We start from the raw sequence: 24,782 nt of genomic DNA, 5'->3' as shown, positions 1-24,782 counted from the left end.
ATGTAGTGACTGGAAGCGAAAAAAGGATAATGTATTTGTTACTGTGTAGGTCAAAAGAGGGACAGTCTCACTAGTTATTTTAGGGCTTTGACAGCAAACGAGACCCTCTGTCTGTTCATTTCACTCCATTTCAAAACATTTGGAATCTTTTCTTCACTAGCTTTTATTTACCTGGTAGAGCATGACTGGCTCTGTGCTGTAACCCAGCATCTCAGCAAACTCTCTGGCAATCACTGACTTTCCACAACCCTGGAAAATACAAAATGATTGTTATTAGAACCAGAGATAACTTTCACGATATGTACTGCATGTGTGTATACATTTTGGGTTAGCTACCTTGGCTCCTATCAGACATATGTCCTTGACCATGTGTGACTGCATCATTTCAGCCATCAGCTTAGAGTGGCTCGGGGTACTGATGAAGTTGGGGCTACTGTTGGGTGGTCGTGGCTCCTTGGTGCCCGCTGGGACCTGCAGTTCCATGATAGATAAGATAGTTATATAAAAGTTGTGGCATAATATTCCTTTAAACAAAACAAAAATCAAGATTCAAAGATTTATCAGCTTCATTGACACAATGTGATCACGTCTTGGATCAAAATATATGTTCCAACAACTTAATGAGTCACATGGCACAGCTTATTATAAGCTCGTTATATTATGAGAAAAAACAGCTTCAAAGATATTGACAATGCTGACTGGTCAATCTTATGCGGAAAGTCAGATTATCAGAATTCATTAAAAAAAAACAATAATAATGCAATGGTGTGATTTTTGTCTTGCTTTACTTCTCTGTAATTTATTTCCTTTATTTATCTATTTCACAGAACTAAAAACTTTGACATTTTTAACAGTGGCTTTCAGCAGGCATGAGTGCTTTATGTCCTTAAAACTCCAATCCATGACCAAAACAGAGCAACCATCACCTCACACAGGACTGTAGTTGGTCCACATACTACAAGATTGGGCCTTTAGTTTTACATGAATGCAGTCAGTCTACTGGTACCTGAAAGGTGATGTCCTTGTCCGCAATACGTAATGTGACATCTGCATGGCCCTCAACATCCTTTGTCTTAGACACACCCAGGACGGCGCTGGGAGTTGACTCACGACGACCATCCAGAAGCTCAAATCTCTATGAAAGTACAGAGTGTGTGAAGGGCGTTAATGAGTTTGATTGATGTATCTTATCTCAGATTCAGACCAAAGTGAGGCAAGATAATGTTAAGCCTCAAAACTGATAAAACAACAAGCATGCACATTAGACGGCACCGCTTACAGATGCCAGACGACATTATGATGGTTCCTGACTTACACTGAGTACACCCTCCACAGCATTGCGCCCGTCTTTGCCTAAGATATTGTTGTAGGGGTAAAGTCTCTGGACTAGCTGCTGGGAGGACAGCATGGGGAAAACATTCTGAAACAACACAGAAGACAGGTATTAGACACTATTGAGACCCACCAAGGTCTTTTTTTTGTTTAATTCTGGGCTGTCATTTCTCTTTCTCTCGCTTTAATGCGTCTGCTGGTGCCGACTTCTCACCAGCACATAGAGGGCAGGAAGCAGGTTGTCCACAGGGAAGTCAGGAAGGCCGAGGTTGGATGATTCCTGGGAGCACAGCGTAGTGGCGAGCGACAGCAGCTGGGACACCCTGACACACAGGATTCAACAGAGTATAGCCTCTTAAAAACCAAATGAGACTTAGCGTGACTAGAAAGGATACTCACAAGTCAAACAAGTCATTTAAAAACGGCTTAGCTTCAGTAAGTGTGTATTTCTTAGGTACCTTTCTGCAGCTACATTTGGTCCTGCTGTGTACAACAGCTCCAACTGGTCCTGAAAAAGAGGTTTTGAAAAAAATAGGGACACAGAGAAAAAGATAAGAGCCATAATTTATGTTCGGAAACATTGAGATTTAATGTTGAAATCTGTTAACTAAGAGCGGAGAAACAGTTTTGAGTGGTACCCTAATTAACGTTCATAAAATGTAGTTGCAATCTGAAAATGAGACCAACTGCAAAAAATATGAAATCTTAATTAAATGTATCTTACACATTAGTAGTAGTTCCAATAAATGCTTTGTTTCACATTTTAGAAATAGGATCATCAGGGAAAAAAAAGTTAGCTGGTCTCCCCTTTTGCCAAGTCCCCCTCTCTCATTATTGAGACCTTTTGTTAGTGGGACATTTTTGGCCTTATATAATCTGGAAATTCCTGGACTAACCTTGAATGGTAGGTAATAGATGTCTCTGGCCTGGAAGCGAGAGCGGAGAGGGGGATCCAATGGGTTGCCTTTGTACTTGGGAACAGGAAGACCAAGAGCGATGACCCGAAAGTCCTCACTTACACGGATAATCTTCCAGCTGTCCAGCTCCTCTTTGGTGTGCTCCTGCAAAGCATCAAGACATAAAACACTCCAGTCTTTTTCTATTGACTATAACTAAGCAAATCCTTGTTTTATATTAAATGCATTTTTCTGTAAACGGCTGCATGCACACAGCTCTTTACATGTATTAAATACAGACTTCAAATGTCACAGAGTACATTCATGGCAACAGCGATTTCTTCATCTAAACACAAAAGGAGGAGCCCTGTAGGAGTAGTGTGAAAATTCACTGCTTAAGTGTGAATATTCAGATATTCAGGAACAGCCCCATTAACATAACCTGACGCGCCAGATGGTTTGTTACACAGAACGATCTGAGAAGTCATCCGTGGAAACTGTTTGGAAAGGGCAGGCACTTTCAAAAAATACTTGGCAGGTGATTGGATGAACCATCTGTCCATCACCGTCTTATCTTGTGAGGCAGCTGGATTTGCGAGGCTGACTGACACGAGCGCATAACTTGAAGCCTGACAAGATGGATTCTCGTGTGATCTTGTGATTTCGCGAATCCAGCTGCTTCGCAAGGTAACCATTACCAGCCATGATCATGAAATAAGAATTATCTTCTTAAATGTAAACCATATTAACTGGATGAGACCCAGATACAGAGGAGTGAAGATTGTCACCATTAGCTGTTGTTGTCTTCAGAAAGAAAAACCACTAATCAATATGTTTGATTTCTAAACCAGAAGACTTTGATTGAGAACGCCTTCGAGACCTTCAAACCTACAAGTTTCTTTAACATATTTCAGTGAATGTATGGCTCTGACCTGCAGCAGCTTGTCGTAACGCTCGGCTGACATCAGGAAGCGTCCGTCCTCCAGTTGCATCTCTCTGTTCTCCAGCAGGTTGTTAAGGACAGGTAGAACATTTCTTTCCGCCTTCTCCAGACCCTCCAGGACCAGGACTCGACCTTCTGTTGCCGCCCTTACAGCACACTAAGGACAAACAGAGATAAATCAGTGAACTCAGTCAATACTTCAGAAGTAATTAAGGATGTGGGGTAAGACGTTGGTATCAGGAAATAGGTCATTTCAGGGCTAAATCCTACCAGTACAATTAGTTCAACCTCAGGTCAGATCTGCTGCTCCATTGTCCCGTACGACCTCTGACTCTGTGTAAATGTGACCAGTCCATGACTACAAGCATTTAAACAAAGAGCATCAGTTCTTACTGCCCATGCTCTAATGACAATATAAGCTTGCCATAAAGCCTTTCCTGAGGATGTCCTCAGCTTATTGTGTTCAGAGCATCCTCCGAACTACTCAGAACCAAGCTTCAAAACACTCAGCTGTTTTAGGAAGGCCTATTTTCTACCACCAAATGTGGGATGAAACTTAGTTCTACTTGACAGCATATGTGTGTGTGTGTGCATACATGCCTGTGTGTGCATGTAAGTGTGTGTGTGTAAACGCACACTTCTGCAGAAATCAAAAAGCACATCTGACGTCAAGAGGCAGGAAACTTTAGCTGTCTGGGTGGACCGCAGAGCGAGTGGCCATATAATTAGGTTAACATGTAAATACGCGGCAGGTTGTGTGGGAAGCAAAGTCATAAAACTATAGTGAGGACCAGATGCTCTATATTTAACTCTTGATCCATTTTCGGCACCAACACTGTAATCAGATAATTGTTAGAAATGTGAGTGACGCAGGATGGCGAGAGAGACGGGGAGGCACAGACAAGCCTTGTGTTCATTCTGACACTAAAAAAGAACAACATCCCACCAGATATGGAGAAGATTTTAGCCAACACATACTGTAGGTCTGCAGTCTACAGTACATACAGGCTTTTAATCTCTTGCACAATCTCTGTGCTGTATGTAACATTGAATTGTCATTCCTCGATGCACACCCTGTGTGTACTAGTCAAAACGCTTCTGCATCCAATGAACCTCAAAACACAAATCCTTTCTACTGTACGCTTTGTGGTGAGTTCTGGGCCATGAAATATTAAATAAAACACAACCGGCATAGGAAAGATATAAAACAGAGTTTAAATTATCAACATTTTTAAAACTGCATAATCTAGCATAACATATAAGAAAAAACTCAACCCACTTTTATGGCTGATATCTACATCCTCTTCACAAAAGTGCAATTTCGCCATGAGTTTTGGGTCACCTGCTGTCATCTATCCCAGGTGTTCAGGAGAATTGTTCTGTTCCACTGGCTTGGTCTAAATACCTCAGCAGACAGTCAACAGCTTTTTTCTTTGTTTCTAATTTGAAATCACACTGATTCTGTTTTTACATCCCCAATGTGCAGTTTTGTGTTAATTCAGCATTACCTATGCTGGTGATGCTTTCTTGTTTGTTTCGATGTTTAATCACAGCTTTGTGCACAGTGTACTTTGTCCTTACATAGTTTGTGTGTTTACTTGATACATGCTAACCACGGATAACCTGCAAATTACATTCAATTTATGTATTTAACTTTAAAAGAATGATTAGTTGGATTTGCATCGGTTTCAGTTCAAACTCTGTTTTAGAGATTGCTGTAATAGAGTCTTATTTGCAGTGTGGGTTTGAGCTAAGCTGCCTTATATAAGAGTCTGCTAACTGGAGAGTGATGATTGGAGAAGTCAAAAAGACAACAATACTGCGATTACATCCTTGTGACTCCATCCTTAATATTAACTTGGGGGTGGGGCTTGGATTGAGGGAGGAAGGGAAAAAGAGAAAGAGAGCGAAGGAGGGGGGAGAAAAAGAGAGAGTAAGCACAGGGACTGACCCGATAAGTCTGAATATAGGGCTCCAAATCAGCACAGAGCCCTGAGGAATACTTGGATGTTCTAGTTAACACACAAACACCTCCTACGATACCAAACTATTCTCAACGAGAAAAGCTTGCTAATTTGCACCCACACATCTTCAATCCCTAACTCAAAATAATTGTCACATGCAGTAATGTGAACATATACCCACTAATTACACCCACAGGAACATATTAACACAAGCAAAAATCAACATCTCCTAGAAGTTTTATCCAATACACCGACTCACAAACCGGCACATGCCTTCCACACAGACACGAGCCCTGCCCACATCTCTAGACAGCACAAAATCCTATGAGATCTGAGGAAGACCAGAAATAAGCAGTCTCTTCACACCCATTAGTACCATAAATAATGCTGTATCTATTCAGCTGTTTCCATGGAAACAATGCACACCTGTTTTCATTTTGATGAGAAGGTGGGAGGCACATGAGCCTCGGGGAGTTGAAGGGGTTGACTAGCTTTGCTTGTTGTCAGCAACAGGGAATGCATCACCCAGCCCTGGTAGATACTGTACATTACTGTGTTAAAAAAGGTCGGTATTGGCCGATCAGATCAGGCAGTGGAGGTTTCCCTCGAGAGAAAACTAGTATTATTTCCCTGTCGCAAGGCATGAACACACACATGACAACTGATGATGTGTGTGTTTTATTATCACTCGCTTTAACAGTATATAATGAATTTCTATTGTATTGGTTGCTGTTGCGATGAACATTTGGACACTGTTGACTACACAATTTCAAAACAGCGCTTGATTATGTGGTCGCATAACAGCTTTCTGGAGTTAGGCAAGTCATAGTGTAATGAATCATAAAAAATAATTAACTGTATGAAGTCTTCGCAGAGGAGTCACAACATGGAAAACACAGCTGTAGCTAATGACCTATGTTGTTATGTTAAGTATTAACTTATGTTATGTAAGGTATTATAGAAAGCATTGACAACGGAAATATTGTTTTGAGTCCCAACCTAAACAAACGTGCCCTTATTCATTTTATTAGTTGCAGCTGTGTGACACCTAAAAAGGGTCTGCTGGTGATTTCTGCTGATATCACTTCAAAATGCGTTCTGTGAATAGGTCTTTTTCACAGCAGACATCTTGACATGTCAGAGTAAGAAAAGCACAGGTGTTACTAATAACATTAAAGATGACTCTGTTCTATTCAACCGTCCCAGTAAGCCATGACAGTGTGACAGTGAACCAGCATGCACAATACCAGGACCCTGAAACTGAAGCAGCTAAATTGAATTCAATCATGGGTAATTTTGTTTTTTTACACCTGTGCTTTTCCAACTCTGACATGTCAAAATGTCTTCTGTGAAAAAGTTGTGCATCGAGTTTATATTATATTCACACAATGTCAACAAAATGGGAAAACCTCCTGTTATTCCAAATTGGAAGTATTCACACATTATCCCAATGCAATGATGCAAATCAACAAACAACATGTTAGAAGACACTTGCTGTGTCCCAATTCCACGATACATATTCATTGTATACAGCATGTACCAGTGTTTCCCCCATATTGGTGCACCACTGCAGAATTGTGAGCGTCACTGCTAAAATTTCACACAATCATTAATATCAATGGGCTACTAATGATCACCCTACTAACACCCTACGTTACCGTGGAATTGTTTTGAGTCATTGACTAGTGCATCAAATCCCAGAATCCTCCCTCTCCTCAGCCTTCAAAGAACATCTACGTGAAAGGTAATGTTATAAGAGTAGCGTACATAGCTGCTTTAAGGAATAGGGCAGTGTGTAATGTGTGTGTGTAGCGAGTGGCATAAAAGTGACGTGAATGCGAGTGGGGCAGAGGAAAAGGTTAGCAGTAAGTTGTCAAGCTGGCAGTAAATGTACAGTACAGGTGACAGTGTCAGTTGATAAATGCTGCAGCTTCTCAAGACCAAGAAAAGTCTCATCTGTTGTTTTCTCTACTGCTGGAAAAGTGAAGGGGGTTAGCCTAACCTGACTAGGCTCACTAAAGGTGGACAGACTTTTAAGGTGGACCAGCTATTCTCATTTTAGTGTCAATCTAAGCTACTCCTTAACAGAGAATAGAGAAATGTCTGGCTGCATGCCTACCTGTTGAGAGGTGCAAATTAATAGCTAAGGATCTGCCCCCAAGTGCAGTGGCGATGATCCAAAGTGCAATGCCTATATGCCTATATTTGGCAGGCGCTCGAGCAGTGGTGTCAGGACTGAAATGTACTCCCATTTCAGTGCTCTATTGTGGATGTTTTGACATTCCTTCAGGAGCTACTAGATAAGGGTCTCTCCTTTTCCACAATTAAGGTCTATTTGGCAGCGATATCTGTCATGTTGGCTTTGATAGAGCAATGCCAGGCGCTCATCCTCTTACCATGCATTTCTTAAAAGTAGTCCACCGGCTCAAGCCTGAGGTTAAATCCAGCATCCCCTCCTGGGATTTGGCTTTGGTGCTTGAGGCTCTTTGTAGGCCTCCATTTGAGCCCATTGAGTCTGCAGATATGAAATTTCTTTCATACATAACTGCACAGCTTCTTGCTTTGACCTTTGAAAGCAGGTGGACAACATTCACATTCGGATGGCTCCAAGGTTACATTGCACCCAAATGCGGTGTATTTGCCTAAGATTATCCCTACAGCCTATAGCTGTATGGCTTTTGAGCTCTTGAGCTTTTGTTCCCCTCCTTTAGCATCTGAGGAGCAGAGGAGGTTGCATTCCCTGTGTCCTGTGCATGTGCTACGCACCTACATAGACCGCACCCAGAGTGTGTGTTTATGTGACCAACTGTTTGTCTGTTCTGCTAATCCGGCCAAGGGCAAAGCCCTGTTTATACTTCAGCTTTCTCACTGGATTGTAGAAGCTATCTCAATAGGTTACAACAGCAGAGGTCTTCCATTGCCTCATGGTGTGGAGCACATTTGACCAGGGGCATGGCGACATCATGGGTTTTGTTAAAGGGGTATCTGTGAGTGATATCTGTGCTGCAGCCAGTTGGTCATCGCCGCACACTTTTGTTTGGTTTTATAATTTGGATATAACAGCGCCTTTGATGGCTCACTCTGTCCTGTCTGCTGGGTCTAAGAAGCAGTAGAGTGCTGGAGGTTTGACTCCTGTTCGGTGGCTGCTCTGTGGTGCGTGAATACATGTCCCATACTATACGTGTTGTACCGAGTGAACACTAGGTTGCCCCACTACGCAGCTGGCCAAGTGAAGAGCATCTATCGAACTGAAGGATGACTGTGGTGACAGATGTATATATGTGCAGGCAGGGCCTCACATACGTCACCTCAGATCATCTGCCTTAAAGGTGTGAATAGAGTTGTCTTCAGTCAGGTCGTGTGGGACATGATAGTCATAACATTTGTTTTGTCACGTTTCAAGTGTTAAGACATTACATGCTGATAAGAATTGGTGCGTAGTATGGTACTGGGACATCGCTAATGACTCAGACACATGTGCAGATAGAACTAACTTTGTAGTACTGTAAAATAAATCATGTTTCCATTCTTTTGAAGGCTGCCACTGTAATTTTCTTTTTCCAAGCACCACATTGCCAGCCACACAACATGTAATTAAGGTGCACAAAAACCCAATTATCTTTTTCTTGGAAGCTGCAAGCCACTTTTATGGCTAATATCTACGGTGAGATCTTCATGAAAGTGCAAGTTCGTCATGATTTTTGGGTCACCTGCAGTCATCCATCCCAGGTGTTCTGTGTAACTGTTCTGGTCCACATGCCAAATGTGCACTTTTGTATAAATTTAGCATTACCTATGCTGGTGATGCTCTCTCAATTGTATTGATGTTTAATCACGGGTTTATGCACAACTTTGAGGACTGTTGTCCTTAAATAGGACAAAGACACACATTTAGAGGTGATGTGTGGTGTGAGAATAATGATGCAGACAATTATAATCAATATGAAAGGCATTTGTGTTATTCTGGAGGTCTATGTCTTTAGACATCTTCATAAAGGCAGAGGCATTGGCCTTTATAATAAAATTGCACTGTGATATATGATTTTCAGTAATGCTTCTCCCTAATGGACTCTGCCATCCATTTCAGTAGAACAAAGATCACAGTGAGTGATTAAATTAGAAAAATCTGCCAGAGCCAAACAAAACTGCTACATCAGCAGGGTTTCAATTGCACTGTCACAAATATAGGTCCCCTTACTCTTGATTAAACTATAAAAACCACTCAGAAAGTGATGGCTGTGGTGTAATGCAAGATACAGGCAAGTATATGCAGTACAGGCACATTTTTTTTCAGTGAGCAGAGAATAGCACCGCTGCATTTGCAAAGTCTGACAATGAGAGAACATATTGATAGTGTAACGCCTTCTTCAGTTACCACTGTACTAATAAAAAAAAAGAGGAGTGACACTCCCTTCCAGATTCAGTCTAATTATAAGAAACTCAAACTAATTAGCTGTGAGTTTTCCTGTTCCAGAAGACCAAATTTGTGAGTGGAGGATAAATGTGCTGAGAATAAATCATTAAAAATAACTTCAACGTGTTTCCATGGAGTTGATGTTTGAACTGTTATGCAACTGGTTTATTTTTTTACACAGATGCAGCCATGTGCTAATTAGTTGTGGATAATGACATGATTGAGTAAATGTTAATTATCACAGCTTATCATCATTTGTCTCTGCTGGCTCCTTGAAGCCCAATGACATGGTCTAATGATCAGGCTTATGTGGATTTTGTTTTTTTCATAATCGTTTTTCAGTGCCCCTGAGAAATGAATGGAGCTGAATGGAAAACAGAAAGTTCTCGTTAGATAAACCAGCCTTGATAATGAGGAACTGCTGGTCTCCATGGTTACTTGACTTAAAAAGTCAACATAGTGTGGGTGTGTACGATTTCATGAAGCTTGAATGATCAAAAAGTGGCATGGAAAGGAACAAAATGGAATGGTAAGGGAGGGCACCACTATTTTAAGTGTTGCTGTGACTCTACAATTTGTGTTTGTGTGCTTCAGTGACAGAAGAGGGAGAATGAGCGCACAATTTATTGTTCCACCTTTGCTGTTGAGTTCATAGGACTTGGTTTTACAATCCCGTATTGTAATCAGCAATCATTCCTTGAATGGGGGTAGGGGTACACTCTTCACTGGGGTCATCAGGTGGGCACTAGAGCCCTGCATGAAACTGTTTTCTTCATCCTGCTCCTGCCCGCTCCCGCTGGATTTCTGACCATCACTCCCCGCTCCTGCAATGTGTGTGCCTACTCCCACCCGCAAACATTCTAACCATTAACATTGCATTGATTTTGTGTCTTCTCCCATCTTGCAGGAAAGACATGTTATTTAACTGTGTAGTATTAATAAAGAGATGTATACCTGTGATAACATAGCAAAATTATGTTCTAGTGCATAATTACATCATACTAGTGCAATAATTACAGCTATTCTAGTGCAATAAGTACGCCTGTTCTATAGCAAAATTAAATTGTATTTATTTATTTTAGCCTTCTTATTATTTTAGAACATGTGTTGTTGGCTGTGGTTGTTTTATTCTGTTTCGTTTCCCTGTGTCTTTAAACGCACTGATCAGGAGTAGTGCTCCTAATGATGATGGAATGCAACTTAACGCAAGCTTACAACTCCTCTGTTACCTTCTAAATGAGTACAAAAGTAGTAATAACCTGCACTATTGCAATATTTTTTTTATATTTTTTATTTATTTATTCAGGGGAATTCCCAACGAGAGCAATGTTCTCTTTTTCAGGAACGCCTTGATCACATTCACACAGTTACACATTCATACCTGGAAGCTGCCCAGTACAACCTCAGTCTGATCTGCCAGCAACTGAGCAGCTCCACTGGAACAGTTGGGGTGCCTCAAGGGCATTTCAGTGATGGTAATGAGGGCAATGAGGGTAATGAGGCAAGCGCTGCTTCTTCACTTTCTCCACCCAGATTTATCCTTCCAGTCCAGGGGATTGAACCGGTGACCCTCCGGTCATAAGCTCGCTTCTCTAACCTTTAGGCCACCACTGCCCCTTAATATGCATGCATTGTTTGGTGTTTCTTTCCTTTGCTCATTCAGGTGAAGTTGGCAGGTGTGGGCACTCATGAGTGTGTGTGTGTATGTATGTGAGCTGCAGCAGGTAGTGGTGTCAGGGAGCACCAGGAGGAGCGCTGACTGAGCACAGCAAAATTAAAACCACTCCCGCAAGATTTGCATTAGGTCCCGTGGGATCCATGGGATCCCAATCACAATGCAGTCCTCTAGTGAGCACCCAACAGAACTTCAGGAGGATTAGCTGAGTCCAGGTTTCTTCTGTCAATGATTCAGTCCTGTTTATGCAGACTGTAAATCATAACCAGCAGAGGGGGGTAGGGGTAAAAGCTTCACTGTAGTTATCAGGTGGGCACCTTCCTTCCTTGGTGTTTCGTTGATAGGCCCACAACACCTCCTGAGGGCTCAATGGCGAAACGTGGCATCCCAGGTGCAACCCCCTCCACTTTTACCCTTCCTACTGGCTGGCGGTCATCTTGCTGACCAGTTCTTGTCCTTTCTTTTCAGCCAGAGCCAGTTATTTCACTAAGCAGCCTCTGCCAGTGATTTGATAGCCTGTCTTCAGATCCCCACCAGCCTGGTGTTGAAATGGCCACAAAACACCTGCGGCCGACCTCCACAGTGAGTATCAGTGTTCTCCAGCCCTTTTGTTCTGCTTCAGTTGTTAGATTGGAGTACTTCAGCTTTTTGCGTTCATACGCTTCACCAACTGAGACTGGTTGTAATGATCTCTGGTGGAGAGGTGAGCTTCTGGTCTAGATTAGCCTTCATCTTCCAATCCTGGGCTGTATTTAGTAGGCTTGATTATTTTCTTGCAGTTGACCTTTTTGGTATCTTTCCTGCTAGTACAGAGGCCATTGTATTTGAGAAGTCAGGGGTTGGGAGAGGGAGGGCATTGTTGTTAGTCTTCCTTTCTTCCAACACTAGTGCCAATTGGTGAAGGACCTGGTTGTGCCCCCAGGTGTACCGTCTTTGTGTGAGGCTAGCCGTTGGGTATGTGCCATAGGGTTGCTGGTATTTGGCAAAGAGGACATTATGGGTATTCTCCAAGGCGACTGGTTCAAGTTCTTGGGACTGGGAAGAACATCATAGGTGACTCTTCCAGGCAAGCTCCCGGTGTTCAAGGTTTTCCCATCCATTGGCCCTGTTATGCCTGTGAATCTCACAGCACATTGTTCTGTTTCCTCCTGCTGCCATAACTCTTTTACCACAAGTCCTCTCTTCTGGGCAGGTGTTGTTCTGTGCCATGTGGCTTTACTTGTGCCAAGCCCAAAACCACCTCTTCTAAGCTGCACTTGGCCCACAATACCTCCATGCCTGCTGCACCGCCTCAGATGAGTTCCACTTTCTGCCTGCTGCCACTCTGGGAGCTGCTGCCCATATTGTGGTGTCCTGAGTTTCTGTCATGGTTATGTCCAGCCTTACCTCGGAGGATTTGCATTTTTCAGTAAGGCTAGTGACAGTAGACAGTTCCAGAGCCCCATACTCATGCAAGCCGATACTGCTGAGGCATCCGGAGTCCAAGCCATTTCTTGATGTATGTACAGTGGAAACCGCTTATAGTGATCATGGTTACAGTGATCAACCGTTTGGATCAAAAAACTTGGACAGAATCATTCCTATACAAATGCTGTTTAGATAATTTACTTATAGTAATCAAGTAGTCCTCTTACAGTTTTAATTTTGGGTCTTGTCCAGCAGTCTCCAGCTTGACAAGGCAGGAGTGCAGCTTAGCTTGCCAGTTGAGTAGTTTGCTGATCAGGCTTTCAATGATTAGGAGTTCTGCCCTGAGCCCAGACAGCTCAGGATCCATCACCTTAGCTGTGGAAAACGCAGCCTCTCATGTGGATAACTCTCAACTGCCTTTCAGACACTGCCTTGGATTTTTGACAACCAGCAGCTGTAATCCAGCAATTAGGTAAACTGTTAGCTCCATTTAGCCACTAGCTCCGCTAGCCGTAAGCTCTGCCAGCCATGCTGTGGTGTCCACACGGCAGCTGTCAGCAGCTCAAACTGCCCGGATCAGGCCCAGCACGTTATCAAGGGGGTAAAACTGTAGATCAGTTTAAAAGTCATTAAAAACCAACCTTCATTTCCTATATTCGGTGAGAAAACTTTCAAAATATCAAGAATTATAATCAGAGTTTGGCAAGAAACCAGATCACTGTCCAATTTGGCGCAACGGAAGTCGGAGAACCGTACTGTCTTTTGAAACTGTCAATAAAATTCAGTAAATAGCGAAGCTGTCCATCTCATTACTTTATATTCATGTAATAAATATACAAATGTCAATAAGATGGCAATCTGCATGAGAAATAAAGAAAAAGAAAAAAAATCTGTTACAATAATCATCTGCTTATAGTGATCAATTTCAGCAGGTGAGACGTGATCACTATAAGCGGTTTCCACTGACTGTTGTCTCTAGCTCCTCAACTTTGGTGATGGAAAAATCCAAACTGCAGGCACCGAAGTTTCAACTTCCCTGGAAGTAGGGTCTTGTCTATGTTAGCACGGCCTTTGATGGTTTCTTCCTTCAGTTACTTGCTCTTGTCTGAGTCCTTAAGGCTTGCATTGCACCACCGCCCGTTTTGCAGTATGATGGAGCCAATCAGCAAGAACTAGATTATTGTAACTCTAAATTTGTGTTTTAATGTTATTTAATATAAAACAAACAATGCTAAATGGGGTTCAGTGAGAGAATGTTTGTACTTGAATGTGTTGTGTTACTTGAATATTTGTCTGTGCAAACACAATGTCAAGTCTTAAGTTTGAAAAATCTCTCTGTTAAAATGATTTCAGTTTGTTGTATTCAACTAGAAATTAGCCATAAACCTAATATCTGCACACGTGTTGTGGGACTGAATGGGATTTGTTCTTACTTTCTCCAGTTCTCCTTATTGTCCTGCATTTATTCAAACTGGCCTTTGTGAAGCCAATGCAGTAGTGACTTAAACCTACATTCTCTCAAATGGCCAGCAGGGGGCGACTCTACTGGTTGCAAAAAGAGGTCCGATTGTATGGAAGTCTACGAGAAAATGACCCTATTTCTCACTTCATTTATTACCTCAGTAAACACTTTCCTGTTCTCAAATACTAGTTTCAAGTCTTCTTCAATACAGCATGACTTTCATTTTGTAAATTATGGTCCCATTTAGAGTAAAATAAACGATAAAGCAGGGTATGCTTTAGGGTGTGGCTACCTTGTGATTGACAAGTTGCTACCACGGCGACAAGGTTGATTATGCAATGTAACCATGACATAACCCCAGATTCACAGAGTATAGGCATAGCAGCTGCTATTTCACACTGTGTTTTCAGTTCATGAAGGTTAATTGTAACATTTTAGTCGCCCAAAAAAGTCTTGTTCAGTGTTTGGTTGTACTGAAAGACCTTCTAAGGAGTCGGATGTTCAGTTTTTCCAGTAAGTGCATTTTGCTTTAATGGTTATAGCCTGTTTTTTGCTTGCGAAAATTAGCATTAGCATTATCACAGTTAACCATAGACTGTAAATGCACCGCTCTAATCAAGCTAGCAGCTAGCGCTAGGGTCAGCTCCACCCTCTCGTCTAAATATGGTCACTTCTGGTTCCAAAAATCAAAGATGGCGATGGTCAAATCCAAGATGTCCAAGAGAAATCACCAAACTCTAGGCTTCAAAACAGGAGTCCACAAACCAATGGGTGAGGTCACAGTGGCTACGTCCCTTCATTTTTTTACAGTCTACAGTCTCGCCTCATAGTACCTAATGTTTGTATTTTGTGTTTTTATGTTATGTTGTTGCTTATGTTTTATTGTTTGTTTCTTTTATTGTATCTTATATTATACTATTTTTATGTTTTGTTTTGGGTTTTTTTTAACAATTTTACTCATGTGAACATTGATTCACTAGCGTGCCAAGTAACCTGATTGGTCTGGAAAAGACATATTTTACGCTACATGGGGCTAATTACTGACCTGGTTTGTTAAAAAGTATAATTAACAAGAAAAACTATATCCACTGAGAGGATTTACCTGGTCTATGTAGAAGGCCGTCCCTGAGCGGATCTCTCTCCTCTGTTTCAGGTCAGTCTCTGTGGTGTCCCTGGACAGAGCTACATACTCAACTTCCCGTTTGGTCAACTCCTGTTCAACAACAAGGGACAAACACGGTTTCACACAGCTCTTCAAAAGCCCCTGCACCATTCTCAGGTTTCAGTTGTACAATAATTTTACAAGTATTTTTCAAACCAATTTTATGAACTAAAACAATAATAAGACGTCCAGTTATGTTCATATGTTGACTCTCAAATATTAATTATTTTTATCCTGTAACAGCTCAGGTAAATTTGTCTCATGAAACAATGTAGTGCCCATCTCTATGACAGCATCACTGTCAATTCACATTTTTGTACAATTTGATGTTTATACAACTCTATTTACATATTGCAGTTACAAACTATTTCATTTATATCGGAGATTGGTTGGAAATCCGAAGAATTGACCTAATTTGATAAGTGATACTTGTCAGTAGATAAATTAAAGCTTCAATGCATTTTTTTCAAGTTCAAGTTTTTTGACATGCTGCCATTATGGAGTTTTGTCCTGTGTGTGTGTGTGTTATTAGTGTACTCACAAGGTACTGCATAGCTATGGATCGTCTCAGGGGTCCCGGTGGACCAATGAGAAACACATCTTGACCCAAAAGGTCTTTCTGCATAATCCATCGTAGATGCTGGGCCACAGTCTGGGGTAGGGAGTCTGAAACTAGGACACCCAAACAACACAAGATTAAACTAAAATTTAACCACTTGTTTTCTACCTGACATTTTACCCACTTTTATTTCATCTATAGTCCCTGTCTTCCTCTTATTTCATGCAAACATGCATATTATTGTCCAGACAGACACCAAGAAATATTTACATACTGTGTTTGACAGGAACAAGTTCTGGATTCCGAGGTGTTTTGAGTTTGTATGAGATATCTCCAATCTTCACTGTGTCACCTGCAAAAACACAGGGTAAACGATACATGAGCAGGTCTTTCACAGACAGCAATAAGCAGGACAGTTCAAGTTAAACTTTGAAAAACGCTGAAGGCTGTTTGACAACACATAATGTTGTTTTGAATAAGATTATAAATTCCTTTAATTCTACTCTATAATAGACCCATTTTACAGCAGATATTTAGACTTGTCAAAGCATGAAAAACACAGGTGGAATAAATAAAATTAGTAATGGCTGCACCCATTTAGGTGAACCAGTTCCAGGGCTCTGGTATTGTGCATGCTCACTCACTGACATGACTTACTGAGACAATGTGTGCTGTGCTTTTCCTGCTTTGACAAGTCAAAATGCATGTCATGAAGAGGGTCAATAAACGGTGGTTTCTAAGGGAAAATGAGCTTCAAATCCAAAAATGCTACAAATGCATTTTGTTTCCACTTTTGTATGTGTTTTAGCATTTGTTGCATTTCTCTTAATGTTTGTGTTTTCACTTTTATATGTGTTTTAAAGTTTGTATTGTTTTTTTGGATTTGCATTACATTTCCTTAATGTTTGTGCTGCTGCTTTTGTATGTTTTTTGTCCTTAGGGGCAACTGTATCTGTAGGCCTTTTTCACAGCAGACATTTTGACATGTCACAGTAGGAAAAGCACAGGTGTAAAAATTTAAATTAATGATTTAATTTTAATCAGGTTTCTGGTATTGTGCATGCTGGTTGACTGTCACACTGTCATGGCTTAGGACATAAGCACAGTACTGGGATACAACGCAGCCTATGTTAATGTCACCTGTGCTTTTCCTACCATGAGAAGTCAAACTGTCTGCTAAGCTGTGACGTGTAAATAACACATGCTTGCTCTTTTTATGTGACCCAAGAAAATATGAAAAAACATTATAGCATTATTAATATGAATAAAGATGAATGGCCAGAATGTAACGTTTAATTAAGAAAGGTTTGAATCATTTAATAATTGTTTCATATTTATTCACTCTATTATCTGCCCAAGATCTTCCTCTTTGGCAATGTTTTGGATCATTTTGTAAAAAAACAAACAAATAAAACAAACATTATAACACATCTTTAATGAAATCCTTAAGAAGTAAAATGAAACACCAAAGTATAGTTTACATTTTCTATTACCCTGTCATTAGCAAGTGCCTTCATCATTTCAAGTGTTAATTGCAAGAAAGAAAAACAAAAAAACACAAAATATTGTATTATATGTATATACACTCACCGGCCACTTCATTAGGTACACCTGTGCAATCTAATGCATTATATTGCATTAAATTGCAAAGTGTTCCTAATATTTTGCCCCCCCCTCATGCATGTTAATGGAGTGGACAAAATATTAGGAACACCATTCAAAATAATTTAGTCTAGTACACCGCCACCCACGGGAAAATCTATTTTAATTGGAGGGGAACATTATTCGAAGGGGTCACAGCCGTAAACACAACACCTGTTGGAATGTTGATCACATAGCAACCACGCATATTCACTAGTGTCCAAAAGATATTAAAACGACTGATATTAATGGCTAATTATTCATCTAGCTAGCTATTGCCACCGAAAATGCACAGACCTATTTCGTAAGTCGTTATTTACCTGAGGACGTGTTGAGAAGTTTGACCTCATGTGTTCTCCACATCCAGCCGTCTCTTCCCAGAACAGCACCCAGAATATTCCGCACCCTTCTCGCAGCGACAGCTGCTGCTGTGCCGCTACATAATATCTGGGAGTGCATACTTAAACTATGCCATCCAAGACGTAACACTAGTGTAAAATAAAAGTTCACAGGCTTCTTAGCAAGCTATGTCAATGACCTATCTTATCCCCATTTCATAATATGTCAGCTCATTTTGTGGTAGCCGGAAGATAATAAAAGAGGGACAAACTGGTCCGGAGCTAAAGTCTTCCGTAGAGGTATCATGTTTGTTGACACGTACTCCGACAGTTCCGACATAGTATTTTAAAGCATTAATAATGCGAATATTTGTATATCAGTAGTAGCGCCACTTTCACCTGGCAAAAAAATTCTCCAATGACTGTTAAAAGTAGCCATATTATTTAGCCATTTGATATGTGATTTTGTTAATCATAGCTTTTTGGCTTCAAAAGCCTGTAAGTTCAGGAATAATGTTCACACAGAAGGCTATTAGTTAAGAATACTAAGAGCATATTTTTGTTCATAATTAAAACCTTGTGTCAGTGTATGTTTGCATTTGTATTTTTCTCTGTGTTTGTGTAGCATGTAGGCCTATGTGTATTTTCAGGTGTCTTTCACAAACACTTGGTTTTCGCTCCAAGATGGTGTTAATATTTATATGTTGATGTTTACATTTAAATTGTGACTTAAATTGTTTAATTGTATTGCCATGGCTCACCTATCTGTTTCTGTCTGTCCCCACCTTCGCTCAGTGCATCAATTATGCTTTAAATATGGCCTGAAGCCAAAACACAAACATAATCTTTATTAATCTAATCATTTCTAAAATTGTACAAAAGAATCAAATGCACAATACCAGTCAAAGGTTTGGACACACTAAAGTTTTGACCTGTACAGTATACAAATTAATTTATTAATCATTAGATTTGGACCTCTTCATGATACAAAGCTTAAGTCACAATTTTCTAAATTGACATACCCAATGAAAAAATCAAGTCAAGTTGTCAATTTATTTAGGCTGTAGTGAAAAACAACAACGGCTGAACAAAGTGCTTTACAGAGAGACAATTACAATCAATTAAAACACAATAAATACAGTTCATTTGGGATTTTTGTTTTGTATTGTTCATTTTTTGTTTTTATTTCTTTTATGTTACAGAAAAAAACATATATGTATATATATGTGTGTACACACACACACACACACACACACACACACACATATATATATATATATAAACCTTCTGTTTACTTCTGTTACCCTTCTCTTAGTATTTAATACTATTATGTTTACAATTATAAGGTACTTGTACTTTATTTGGCACTATATTACCACTCCATTCCACTTCTTGCACTTGGAGGAATTCAGTCTCTTCTATTTCAAATGGAAACATTGTACTTATCATTCTACTACATTCATCAAACAGTGTGTTAGTTACTTCAGAGATTCAGATTTTACATACAAAATATATGATCAACAAACACATTATGATGAATCATTGTAGATTAAACTATATGCTGCAGCAGTATATAAAGCTGTTGAAATGAGCTTCAGGCCTACAAATTACTGCTAATATTTTTACTTAATGCACAAATTTGGATGCAGGGATCTTGAGTATTGTGTGAAATTAATAGTTTTACTTAAGTAAAGGTTTTTAGTACCTGTTCTACCACTAGCAATACAGTCTCAACTAGACAAAGGGTGGAGATAAGGGACCAGGCAGGGAGGCACCCTGAGTTTGTCGGGGGCACCCAAATCATTAAATCCGCCCCTGAATACCAAGATGAATGACGTCATTTACATTAAACACACACACACATTCCTCACGCGCACGTGCACATACATATATATACATACATATAGCCAACACACACGCTGGAGTTGTGCGCGTGCCCTCCCGTCGCACCGTGACAAACCGTGCCGAGCCACGCGCGTTTGACATTTATCACGTGGAGCGCCGTTAAAGCGTCGTAAAACGGGGCGAGAAGAGCAGGAGGAGAGCGGTGGAAGTGGAGGGAGGACACGGCGAGTTAAATCACTTCTGTTCAATGCGCGTATGAGTGGTGTGAGGGCAGCGAGCGAGTTCCTCCACCTTACCCCGACTCGTTTCTTTTCTCCCCGGAGCGGACAGAGAGGTCTGGGACTATGGAGGATGTCTACCATTACACCCGCAGCCCTGCCTGGGAGGAACTGGTTAGTAAAATTCTACACAGGAGACTTTTTTTTTTTTTTAATCACTTCGTTTCTCGTGCTCATTGCGAGTTTATACTGATCTTGTCTCTCTCACTTTGGCGGCGTTTCATCTTCTATAGCCTGTTATTTCCTATCATATAGACTATGTAAGCGTTTGCCGTGATTTATAAAGACTGCCGTCAAGGTTTCATGGTGGGTCCTCTTACATTTTTTGAGTTATGTTTTTCTTCTTCTAAAAACAAGCCCAAAGGCACTGACAATGTTTAAGTATGATACATTAATAAGTCTAAATTAGCCTCTTCCGTTTTCTTAAATGTTGTGGACAATAGCCTTCTTCGTGGTTGCATTTATTCTCACATGAGAGAGTACTTCTCTTCTCTTCTCTTCTCTTCTCTTCTCTTCTCTTCTCTTCTCTTCTCTTCTCTTCTCTTCTCTTCTTCTCGTTCAGTTCATATTAGGACTGGAAGGAAATCTTGTCGAAATAACATTTTTCATGTTTTTGGTGAAACAAAATCCAACAATCCAACCGCCTTGCCCTGCACAGCACCTTGTATTCTTAATATTTCTATATGCACGTACATATAGGCTACCATATATTATAGGCCTATCACTAGCCTACAGTGTACATAGGAATAGGTTATGACTAGGTAGTAATGTAACCTTTTTGTGGATTACAACCATTGTGCCCAATATTTCATTATGTTCTTATAACCAGTCAATTGGAGACCTTAAAGAGTGCAGCTTTATTGATTTATTGTAATATTAATTCTAGTGGTTGTTGTCTAGAAGTTCGGGTTTGACTAAAACAGAGACCAGAGTAGTTTGGTTGGGCTTATTTTTTTTACTTTTGTGGCACCGATTGGAGGTGCTTGTGTGAAACAGCCGCTAGGGTCTGCCATGCCACGGACATGTCCACCGGTTTGCGGAGTGGATGAGGCGGTCTCTAGCCTCAGTCTGGACTGGCAGTGCAGGCTGGAGCCATATCCATCAGCCAAGCAGGGACTGGGGAGGGGGGTTTTATACGCTGTGGAGCCCATCCCCACTGTGCCGCGACATGCTACATCCCCTATGCGTTTACCAGCCCACACATACTCCAGAAAACGCAGCCGTCTTTATCATAGAGAGTGTGAGATGACAGCGAGGAGAGACGCTTCCCAGCCGCTGTGCAGCTCTCGCCTCCAGGAGAGGAAGGGAGCGGCGGACCGGGCGAAGGCTAACCCCGACTGGTTTTATCCCTCCCCTCGACAGGAGCCGGAGAAAGGACCGGCGTCCGCGGCGGGGATCCATGCCCATGTGGTGGGTGCTGTCGCCGGCTCCGGCGCTGCGGACGAGTCCTCTGACAGCGAAGCAGAGCAGGAAGGCCCCCAGAAACTCATCCGGAAAGTGTCCACCTCAGGGCAGATCAGGAGCAAGGTAAGACACCCCTGTCTCTTTGTCTTTGTGTGACTTGGATATCTTGATTTTGACGGTTAGATGTTGTTCATGTGTTGACTGGGATTAGACTGTCGGGTAGCTGGGTGGCTTGTTGATGAGGACACTCTTTCGACTTGATTATCAGTGGGCTGAGTGGGCTACTGAGGTGTCTCTGAGCAAGGCATTGATTCACTAAAGCAGCCTCAAACTGCTGATTTGTATCTAACCTGCAATCTGACCTGCCTGCTGGCCTGGTAATTTAAAAGAGATGCGTGTTGTGAGCATTATGGACTGTTATAGGTCCGGATGTTATTTATCCAAAGTACCAGTGAAGCACACTTGCTTTGCACTGAATGTCTATATGCAGCACAAGACTGTGAATTCAGGGCTCTTGCAGACTGGTATATTTCCCGCGAATCTATTATATTTTTACCTGTTGCTCGGCGCTACATAAAAACAAAACTCTTCTGCACACGTTTGAAATGGTATGAAAATCATTTCACTCAATTTGCTGAAATCTGTTGAGCTTTGAGCTAAAGGTGCACCTCAATTTATTTATTTTATTTGTCAAGTGTATCTGATCAAACCAACAGCTTTTAAGTTCAACAGGTGTTTGTATCAGTTTTCATTCATTATTTCCTGAAAGACACAACATTGTTTTGTCTTAAATTTCATTCTCTCCATCACAATAATCCCAATTTGATTTTGTTTTTATATAACTTAATTGTAATGTCAGTTTAGACATGACAAGATGTAATTTACATGCTATATACAGGGGATATCAGCTTAGAAAATAAACTGGGTTCCACAAATAAAATAACCATCGCTGCACCGCTGTGTTTTACTAGGAAGTAAGTGGATGCTGTGCTAATTCTTTCCTCTGACACCTTAGCTTTCCTGGCCCTCTTATCTTTTACACTGTAAATGAGTGCTGTCCTCCCACACCAATGAATCCACTTAATTATTGACTGCTCCACTCCACCCCACCTACATTATTCAGCATTGGGATGTATTTAAAGATGCGGGGCACAGGAATGTCTCTCCATACCTTTCTTATGCAAATTCACCCACCGGTGAGTGTGGTGCTACCTGGAGGACATGTTGCAGGGCTGCAACAAACATTATATTCATTTGATTAATTAGCAACTTTTTAATTGAGTGTCTAGAAAATGTCAAAAATGTATGACTAAAAAAATTAATTGCATATTTTGTCCGATCAGCAGTCAAAAAAAGCAAGCAAATCTTCACATCTGGGGATTTGAAAAGCTGAAACTGACACATGTTTAGGTCTTTAATTTGATACATAATAAACAATTTATCAAACTTGTGATAGATTTATTTACTGTCTGTTAACTAGTAATTACAACATGATTATGTTGCACTCAATCAAGACCCAGTCCAAAGGGTGATAAAAATAGACAGTATAAGTGTAAACACAGATCCAGCTGATGACTGTCCCTCATCAGCTGATGTTTGTTGAGATTTCCTGAAGGACTGTTCATCATAAGTGGATTTTTCCATGCACACAGTTACTCTTTACTCACCTGTTGCCTCTGAAGTTGAAGCAGGAGTTTTAAAAGTGGGTGAAAGTCAAGTTGATGTGAGTCATGATGTACACAATGACTTCAGTAATGCACACTGAGGGGATGTTAATTGCATTGGCAGGCAGAGAGCCCAGATACAGTTAACCCAATCTGTTCTGCCGTTCTATATACGGCAGGCTACATGTCACACTAGAGAGTCAGTTCTTCCTGCTATAACAATGGTTTAAAGCATATACTGTAATTGTATCGGTGTGCTTAGCATGTTGACATTGTGCTAACAAAGGTCTCCGAGTTGTTGTCGTGTGGGTCAGTGGGTTTTCTCTCGGTGAGTGTGTGTGTGTGTGTGTGTGTGCATGCTGAGAGTTACTAATGGATCATGCAGGCACTGACTCACTGAGTGTTGTTCCACTGGGTTGTTTGCTCAGCTCTGGACTGTGTGTGCATGCGTGTTGGTGCACATGCATGTGTACACTTGCCCATCACATTGTCTGTGTCCATCCCTCTTCGTCCACTATCTCTCTGGTTCTTTGGTTGCCACAGACAACCACATCTTTCGTCCCTTATTGGCTGACTCCATGGCAATGCTGCCTGTAAGACAGCTGGTTTGGTTGAAGGGGCACATATGCCACAGTAGGTTTCATCCACTATCCTCTCAGATATGTCCTCTCTGTGTTTTCATTTGGTTTAGATTTTGGTTGAATTACTAGAAAAACATCAGTAAATCAAAACAGACAAGGACAAGCATGCAAATCCGCAGATTGTTTTGCAGATGTTCAACTTAACAACTAATTTAATAAAGCACGGAACCTTTAAAAAAGCTTTTCCATGGAAGAAACTAAATAAAAACTGCCAATGGGGGCTGGTTGTTGTAAATGTCTGTATGGATAATTATCTTGAAATTGAGCAGAATTAGGGATGCTACTTTATGAGCTGAGACGATGATTTCACAACATCTCATCAAATTCTTGAAATATCTTCTTTGCAAAAAAAAAAAAAACAAATTAGATTTTGAAACTCTGTCATTTGTTAACATGGGTATTGATTGCATTGATTGTCTTGACTCTGGCAGATACATTACATGAGGCAACTGAATGATTACTTCCATTTGTAGCTAACTGCTCCGTTTATCCTCTTGATATCAACTATTTCTGATAGCCACTTATAAACCCATCATGGAAAATCAATATATTGGCAGCTGTGAATAGTTGTTGTTGTTGTTGTTGAACGGTCTGCTGCTGCAGTGATGAAGTGTTGGGTATCATTTTTCCCTGCCTGCTGTTCTGAGAGCTCTCCTGTCAGCCATAAAGTAATGGGATTTGACCGCACATTGAGGGAATTTGATACTCCATCATATGGGCATTAATGTTCTCTTCCTTTCTTATGTAGTGAATGCAGCTACTTATATTGTTGTAAATGCATTTGTAGCCATTAAACGAGTTAATTGCAATAAACACAAAACATATCTGATGGAGTCAGACTACATATTTCTCAAAATTGTGAGTTTTTTTCATAGTCTAGCCTCTCTTGTGTCCTGTCATCTCCACTCCCAGCCCACCTCTCTTTCTTTTCAGGGTGTTCTGTTGCAGCTGAAGAGAGCTTATAAAATTGTGACTAATACTGTAGCTGTGTGATTGAAAGCAGAGCTAATGGCATGCCAGAGCCTGCTGCAGCTGCAGCTGCTGCTGCTGTAAAGGGGACTGGGATTGCTCCACAAACCTGACATAGAATAATCCAGATCAGATAGAAAACTGAGTTAGGCGGAGTTTGGGATGAGGCGTTATAGAGAATATTCATC

The 24,782-nt window shown here is 40.9% G+C and overlaps 2 protein-coding genes across 6 annotated transcripts in view; one reads left to right on the top strand and one right to left on the bottom strand.

Annotated features, from left to right (window-relative positions):
- vwa8 (von Willebrand factor A domain containing 8) overlaps window positions 1-18,068 on the bottom strand; it is a 77,494-nt gene extending 59,426 nt beyond the window's left edge. Inside the window, exons 1-12 of the mRNA XM_044365514.1 lie at window positions 17,776-18,068; window positions 16,089-16,166; window positions 15,797-15,927; window positions 15,196-15,306; window positions 3,161-3,328; window positions 2,229-2,393; window positions 1,791-1,840; window positions 1,547-1,655; window positions 1,316-1,420; window positions 1,007-1,135; window positions 337-471; window positions 172-249 (exon numbers count right to left, since the gene is read on the bottom strand). Of these exons, the coding sequence (XP_044221449.1) occupies window positions 172-249; window positions 337-471; window positions 1,007-1,135; window positions 1,316-1,420; window positions 1,547-1,655; window positions 1,791-1,840; window positions 2,229-2,393; window positions 3,161-3,328; window positions 15,196-15,306; window positions 15,797-15,927; window positions 16,089-16,166; window positions 17,776-17,914 (1,398 nt within the window). The 5' untranslated portion in view covers window positions 17,915-18,068. The remainder of the gene's footprint in view (window positions 1-171; window positions 250-336; window positions 472-1,006; window positions 1,136-1,315; window positions 1,421-1,546; window positions 1,656-1,790; window positions 1,841-2,228; window positions 2,394-3,160; window positions 3,329-15,195; window positions 15,307-15,796; window positions 15,928-16,088; window positions 16,167-17,775) is intronic.
- Window positions 18,069-19,651: 1,583 nt separating this feature from the next.
- dgkh (diacylglycerol kinase, eta) overlaps window positions 19,652-24,782 on the top strand; it is a 54,000-nt gene continuing 48,869 nt past the window's right edge. For 2 of the 5 annotated variants that reach the window (XM_044366126.1, XM_044366129.1), the window contains exons 1-2: window positions 19,653-20,030; window positions 21,279-21,443. In XM_044366126.1, the coding sequence (XP_044222061.1) occupies window positions 19,983-20,030; window positions 21,279-21,443 (213 nt within the window). In that variant the 5' untranslated portion in view covers window positions 19,653-19,982. Of the gene's footprint in view, window positions 20,031-20,885; window positions 21,444-24,782 lie in introns of those variants that run through there. The other 3 variants (XM_044366127.1, XM_044366128.1, XM_044366130.1) reach the window with 3 other exon arrangements.

The sequence above is a fragment of the Thunnus albacares genome, chromosome 11 (genome assembly GCF_914725855.1).
Source record: "Thunnus albacares chromosome 11, fThuAlb1.1, whole genome shotgun sequence".
NCBI classification, from domain to species: domain Eukaryota; kingdom Metazoa; phylum Chordata; class Actinopteri; order Scombriformes; family Scombridae; genus Thunnus; species Thunnus albacares.
Note: the sequence above shows the minus strand (reverse complement) of the source record. Positions and strands in the feature narration are given on the sequence as shown.